The following is a 6787-nucleotide window of genomic DNA, read 5'->3' as shown; positions in this document are numbered from 1 at the left end:
GAGAGAGAGAGAGAGAGAGAGAGAGAGAGAGAGACACACACACACACACACACACACACACACACACACACACACACAGAGAGAGAGAGAGAGAGAGAGAGGGAGACAGAGAGAGAGAGGGAGACAGAGAGAGAGAGGGAGACAGAGAGAGAGAGAGAGAGAGAGAGAGAGAGAGAGAGAGAGAGAGAGAGAGAGAGACACACACACACACAGAGAGGGACACACACACACACAAAGAGAGGTCGCGCCTGACTCAGCAACACGCACGCGGGCATAGATCAGGGGTCACAATTTACATAAAGGGGGATAATTATATGTCCAGCATCCGTGCACTATTCATGATTCAGTAACATTCAATTCAGTCCTTTCAAAGCCACACCTCATTGAATATGCTTTGAATATGAAGTTGAAGCATATTGTATACAAATTATAGTTGTAAACAAATTCACACAATCAAATACATCATCTATCTATCTATCTATCTATCTATCTATCTATCTATCTATCTATCTGTCTATCTGTCTGTCTGTCTGTCTGTCTGTCTGTCTGTTTGTCTGTCTGTCTATCTATCTAATAATAACAGTGATGTTCTTGTTCACTAAAACACAACACTGTTTCCAAAGCTGATCGTTTCATCATCCAGAGCTGCAGAGCTCTACACTGACTGTAACACCCGGCACATGTGTGTGTGTGTGTGTGTGTGTGTGTGTGTGTGTGTGTGTGTGTGTGTGTGTGTGTGTGTGTGTGTGTGTCATTAACTTCTATTCTCTTGTCACTGACCTTCAAAGACAGACACTAAATCCCCGACACATGACACAAAGGAATAAACCCAGTGGTAAACCCAGTGCAAATGATAATGACAGCAAAGCCATTCATCACACAGTGGAAAAAAGTCCAATGATACAGCAAGATAATGTAACACTTTGTTGTTCTGCTGAGGGAGTTGGTGGCTGATAAGAGGTGATAAGGAGATCTACAGTCCCTGGATCTTGGACTAACTCCAGAGCTTTTGGAGAGGAGGAGCAGCCCGGGCCTTAAAGGTTTAATCAGGGCCTCTTGTGTCATTCACCACCACAATGAATAATAAAACACAGAAGCAACAGAGAGTATGGAGGCCTTGTGGTTTGAATGGCCTCCCCATAAATCCATGCTGTTTACATGCGGTGCAATACCCTCCCAGATTAAGAGACGCTGGCCCTGCTAAGCAGCTGCCCCCAGACAGTCTGCTCCTCATCCTGACAAACAGCCACCCTCCACTTGACCTGCAGCAAATGACCACCTGCGCATTAATGCTCTCAGTCCCGTATATCAAGATTCTCAATTTGACTACATAATCACATTTTAATATTTAATGTGCAGTAACTCAGCCCCCCTTGTTGCATGTAACCCACGGCTCTGAGCACTTCTTGATTGTATCCAAAGCGTCACGCAGGCCGAGGCCCATCAGACTGTGTGGTGAGTGCGCTGCAGGCCAGACCAGCATCATTCATGCACACAGCAGCACCACTACACCACGGCCCACGTGTGCTCAACCCATGGCATTAACAGTCATGGGGCCATGTCACAGTTTTACCCTGCACTGTTGGCACAGAAGCAGAGAAAGAATTCGTAATGTGACAGGCTGTCTGCACCCTTTACATCAAATGGTTAAGAAAGGATAGAACTCAAATAACTTGCAGTGCGTGAAAAGAACAGGAGAGCTGGATGTATGCAATGAATCATGTTGCACAACAACTATAAAACCTGTACAACAGATGTGTTAAATTAGGCTAAATTTGAGTGTTGCGACGTTTTATATCAGTAATAATTTTAAAGAAAATTGGAGGGATGAAGCATAGCTGTATGTCTTTTGCATGACTTGGGTAGTTACCTCCACCAGATATGTTGTGTTTCCATCCCTCTCTGTCTTGTTGTTGGTTTGTATGTTTGTTTGTAAGCAAGATCACACAAAAACGACTGAAGAGATTTGTGTTTAAATGTCCCCTCTGTATAAACTGAAAAGGCAAACAGCACTGAGTGTGTACGCATCTTGTGTTATTAATAAAGTTGTTCTAGTGCAGTTTGATTTCCTTTGCACCTCGCGACTCCTTGTAGATACTCCATCACGTCTCCTTGATACCGTGACATTTTACATCAAGCTCAAGGAAAAGTGGTTCGGAAATGAAATTATTTTGTCCATTTATGGGATTTTTATATAACTTCTCATCGTATATAAAATGCTGAATGTCGGTAGAAAGAATAATTTCTATAATGCACCAGGGAAAAGAAAGTACATACAGAGCCCTTCATAATACACATTATAATAAAGATATTTAAAAAATAAGTACAAAAACAGTACAAGTACATAACACAGAGGACAGTACAGTACAAATACAAACAAAACAGTAAAAACAGAATATATTTATCATCGGTTGGCTTGATGCTGGCGTGTGCAGGTGTCTGTGTGCGTGTGTGTATGTGCGTGTAAGTATATGTGTGTGTGGGTGTGTCAAAGAAAAAGCAAATAAAAAGAAAGAAAGAGAAGCGGAGAGGGAGAAAGAAAATAAAGGAAAAGAAATGAAGAGGAAAAAAGGAAAAGACAGTGATCTGAGAAAAGGGGAGGAGAGAGTGTGTGAATAATAGCTGTCATAGAAGAGTGGCCGGGGAGCAAGAAGGTTCCTCCATCACTGCTGATCCGTTTCAGTGAATGAGGAAGACTCCAGATTTGTAAAGCAACCACTCTCCAATTGTACTATAGTGGCATCACCGCTGCCTCTAGTCTGTGTTCTTAGCTAATGCTGCTGATTTCAGCTCATAAAGTCACCAGACTGCTGCGGATCTCATCTCTGAGCAAGAGCGCAAATGATCACATTCATGAAAATGTGAAACAATTCTTCTAAAGTACAATAACCTGTTTGCTGAATGTTCACAACAAAACCTTAAATATCTCCACCCACTGTGCAGCGGACTGCTCATGAGGGTTGATGAGGGTCAGGACAGGAGAGCCTCCCACCCGCAGCACCTGTCTGTAGCTGCTGCTGTTGTTTTTTATTTTATTAAATTTTGGTTTGTTTGTAGGGATTATTTCCAGTGGACCAGACCCACGTCACAACATAAACCCCAAATGATTAAACCTGTGCAGGCTGTGGCCAGAAGTTCCTGCTTTCTGATATTACATCTGAGGGAATATGCAGACATGGATATTACAAGAAGTGGTCGCTACTGTGGTATGATCTTGAAATTTTGCATTAACCCTTCTCCACTCGAGGGCATTATTGATCAGCTTAAAACATGTTATCCTATTGATTTATTCATGTGTGTGCATAATACACAGAGTATTGAGATGTAAAGGGATGCACCAGTGTGGGCCTGGTCGTTAGTGAAAGATGAAAATATTTGACCCGATCTTGTAGGAAAACATTTTAATGTCTGTTATCAAGTAGAAAACTCACAATTAAAACAATGAAAAACTCTAAATTCTCCCGAAATAAAGAAGATTATGATTAAAGTGTTATATTGATACCTGACATCCTCTCTATACACACATCCGTTGGAGGAAATTAGGGGAGATTAAAAAAGAGAGACTAAAAATGGCATCTGCATCCATCTGTTACACCATCAGGAGGTTTTTTTCTCAGCAGCCCTGGCTTTGGCCCTTTCCACTTTGCCCTTTTCTCCCTGGTAGTAGTCTGAGTCGATCCAGCCTGTTTCCGCGGAGAGCTGGACGTAGACATCCCCGTCGGTCTCGGTGACCATGTGGGTCCGCTGCTTCACGCCCTTGGAGTACCATCTGGGCACAGGTGGCTTTCCCCTGGGGTCTGTGCCCTTGTATATGCCCTCCCCTTGGGCCAGGGAGATCTTGTACTTGTGATTTGGACAAATTATGCACAGCTTGCCATCAATTTCCTATGCGTGTTCGGAGAAAACAGGTAAACAAAGGAAGTGTTACTTCTTTGACATTTTAATTATAACATTTAATATTATGCAGGTTTGATTTCTTAAATACTGCATTCCTACAGGCCTTAGCTCAGTATTTACCATTAAGGATTTTTAATGCAGATGAATGCATGAAAAAAACAAATCTTTAATGGTATTTTTTACTTCTCTTGAGTCAAATGTTAACCTCACCTCAATGTCTCCATTCTGCAGCATCGCCCCAGTATCTGTAGGAACCATAAAGGAGCAGTGTGTCACAGACTTAGCACACTAACATGCTGATGACTGCACATACTGTACTTTGTGAGGTGATATGAGGTAAAATGTAAGACCTATAACAATTTGAGGCAGCCCGGTGTTAAGTAGCTCATGACAGGATTTCTATTAGCAGCAAAATATTTTTGAAGTGGATCACTGGAGGTCTGTATTAACATTCATAATCCCAATGAAAATACACATTGTTTTGTACTAGTGGTTTAATAGTTGCTATTAAATTTGCTCCAAGGCCCACAGGTCTCCTTAGATTAAATCAAACCGCACCAAATTGCACACACTTGTAGGAATCAGTCCCCTGAATATGCCGGATTGTTTTCACTAAGATCCTTGAATCATTTCCTGTAAAAATTGTGAAGGCCCTATCTCACAATATTTTAAAAAGTGGAAAAACTGATCCGCCCCCCAATCCGGATCTGCAACAACATTTGAAGGTCCAGTGTGTAAGATTAAGGTGAAAGCGATCTATTGACAGAAATTTAATATAAAATAATCCTAGTGATGTTTTCACGAGTGTGCTTCATCTAAATTATACAAATTGTTGTTTTATTTACCCTAGAGTGGGCCTTTATATTGAAATACTATGTATTTACATTAGGGGGGGGGGGGTCCTCTCTAGGGAGGCCAGCATGTTTGTTGTAGTAGCCCGGTCAAACTAAACACCGTTTGAGTTTTTATGACAACTGAAGGTTACCACAGGTTCTCTTACATGTTTAGAAGGGGAGGATGAGGTGAGGGGTATTCATCTGCCACATGCAACTTCACAACTAAATGTCACTAAATTCTACACACTGCAACTTTAATGGGTTCTTCCCTGACCCATACCCCCGTCCTTCCACAGTTTCGTCATCAAGATCCATGAATTATTCCCAGGGATATTGGTGAAAAATGCCCTATCTCCCAATGTTAAAGAAAGTTTAAAAAGGTATTCTCGGACCCAGCCTTTTGTCAGGATCCGCGCCAAATTGTAATGGCTGCTTTGTTGACCTAAGTCCCATCCTTCCACCAAGTTTTGTAGAAATATGCTCAGTAGTTTTTGCATAATCCTTCTGACAAATACAAGGTCAGGGGTGAAAGCATACCCTGCTTGGTGGAGGTAACTAGAGCATGAAGGTCACACTCTGTGCCAAATAAATGACAGGTGCTTTATGTTCAGCATGAAAACAACTATACTCACGATAACAGTAAGAATCCAAAGCATAGAACACTCCCTGTTGGTAGACGATAAGTATGTCCCGACCCTCCAGAGTTCTGAACGAGCGCTTCGCTGCAATCAGTTCATCTTTTGTCCCCACGAAATGAGGCCCTCCAGTAGACTGCTCCTTCTCCCCCATAGCTCTGTGCAATGTGAGACGCTGTTGAGAGGGAAGCAGGAAATATACCAATTTATCATAGTGAGGAAAGATATTTTTCATGACCAAATCACAGTTCACCAGCAGTCAACGTCCTATGGGCAGCAATGTAAAAATATTGTATTTCTTGGGTGAGAACTTTCACTAAAACCTTAACCACACAAGAAAAATGTATCCTTTGGATTTGTCTCTGCGATTTGTGTTGGCAACTCCCATCACAGCTGTCAGCTTAAACTAAATCCACAACACCTCCAGAACATTTAGCTTCAAGAATCCAAGCAGGGACACTTCCTGGCACTGATCTGTTCCACTTCCAAACACACAGACCTGCAACATTAATCCCTTAATATCTGACTTATCATCATAAAGTTGAGATATTAAAATGACTCAAGGAATAGCTCAAATGTGACTTTTACCTATTCACATATTAAGATTTATTTTTTCATTTGGCATCTTTCTTAAATCAAAGTAGCTAATCAAGTGATTGCAGTGCATCACCTACATTAAATTTTTGGCAAACAAAATGACATGAAACATTTGTCATCTTTGTAGAAAAGAATCAGGGTCATCTACAGAGCACAGTCCTGCATCATCTCAATGAATAAATCTCAGTGACAGTACAAATATCTGGATGCAGAGCAACCTGATCCCAAGTGTGATTCATGTATAGTGGGTTGAAATAATGAGCTCTTCAGTGCAGGCTGAGTAAGCACAGTAGTAGTAGCAGCTATAGTCACATGTCCTGAAGCCTCTGGCTAAACCAAAGACAGCTACATAATGTGAAGGAAGGAGGTAGAGAACGGTAAAATGGTTATTTATGTCAAGAAAACCATATATTTTTATCAAGTGAGCCCCCAAGGTTAAGTAAGATAGTTTTTTGTTAAATTCCCTCAAAAGCATGATATGGTTATATATAATCTCAATCTGTCTCTCTCCCTCAATATTTTTGGTCTTTGATTCAAAATTTAAAAACACATTCTCTTCCTGTTTCGGGCTTTACCTTAAAACTCAGCAGCAGTGTCTCCTCCGCTCCGTTCAAGCTGAACAACTGTCTGACAGCCCAGCGTTGTGTGTGAGAGGGGGGGGGGGGACCCTTCTTCATTATCTGCACACACAAGCTGTCTTCAGTTGGCCCTCTCGACACCGAGTACATTTCTTATCTGACTCCCACAAACCATGTGTTTAACCTTTCACTGGGAGACATTTCCAACAGAATGAAACGCAGTTTAAATGTGAGAATTTGAAAT

At 41.5% G+C, this 6787-nt stretch overlaps 1 protein-coding gene across 2 annotated transcripts; it reads right to left on the bottom strand.

Annotated features, from left to right (window-relative positions):
• Window positions 1–3153: 3153 nt before the first annotated feature.
• rfesd (Rieske (Fe-S) domain containing) lies at window positions 3154–6670 on the bottom strand. Of its 2 annotated transcripts, none has more exons than XM_034586485.1 (4): window positions 6541–6670; window positions 5366–5558; window positions 4108–4142; window positions 3154–3885 (listed from the first exon to the last, which is right to left on the bottom strand). In XM_034586485.1, the coding sequence occupies exons 1-4, from the start codon at window positions 6640–6642 to the stop codon at window positions 3598–3600; spliced, it is 618 nt and encodes a 205-aa protein (XP_034442376.1). In that variant the 5' UTR covers window positions 6643–6670; the 3' UTR covers window positions 3154–3597. The 2 variants fall into 2 exon arrangements, with proteins under 2 accessions (XP_034442376.1, XP_034442377.1); XM_034586486.1 differs by having other exon boundaries at window positions 5366–5543; window positions 6541–6657.
• Between the last annotated feature and the right edge of the window lie 117 nt (window positions 6671–6787).

Source organism: Hippoglossus hippoglossus, chromosome 5, assembly GCF_009819705.1.
Source record: "Hippoglossus hippoglossus isolate fHipHip1 chromosome 5, fHipHip1.pri, whole genome shotgun sequence".
Lineage (NCBI taxonomy): Eukaryota > Metazoa > Chordata > Actinopteri > Pleuronectiformes > Pleuronectidae > Hippoglossus > Hippoglossus hippoglossus.
Note: the sequence above shows the minus strand (reverse complement) of the source record. Positions and strands in the feature narration are given on the sequence as shown.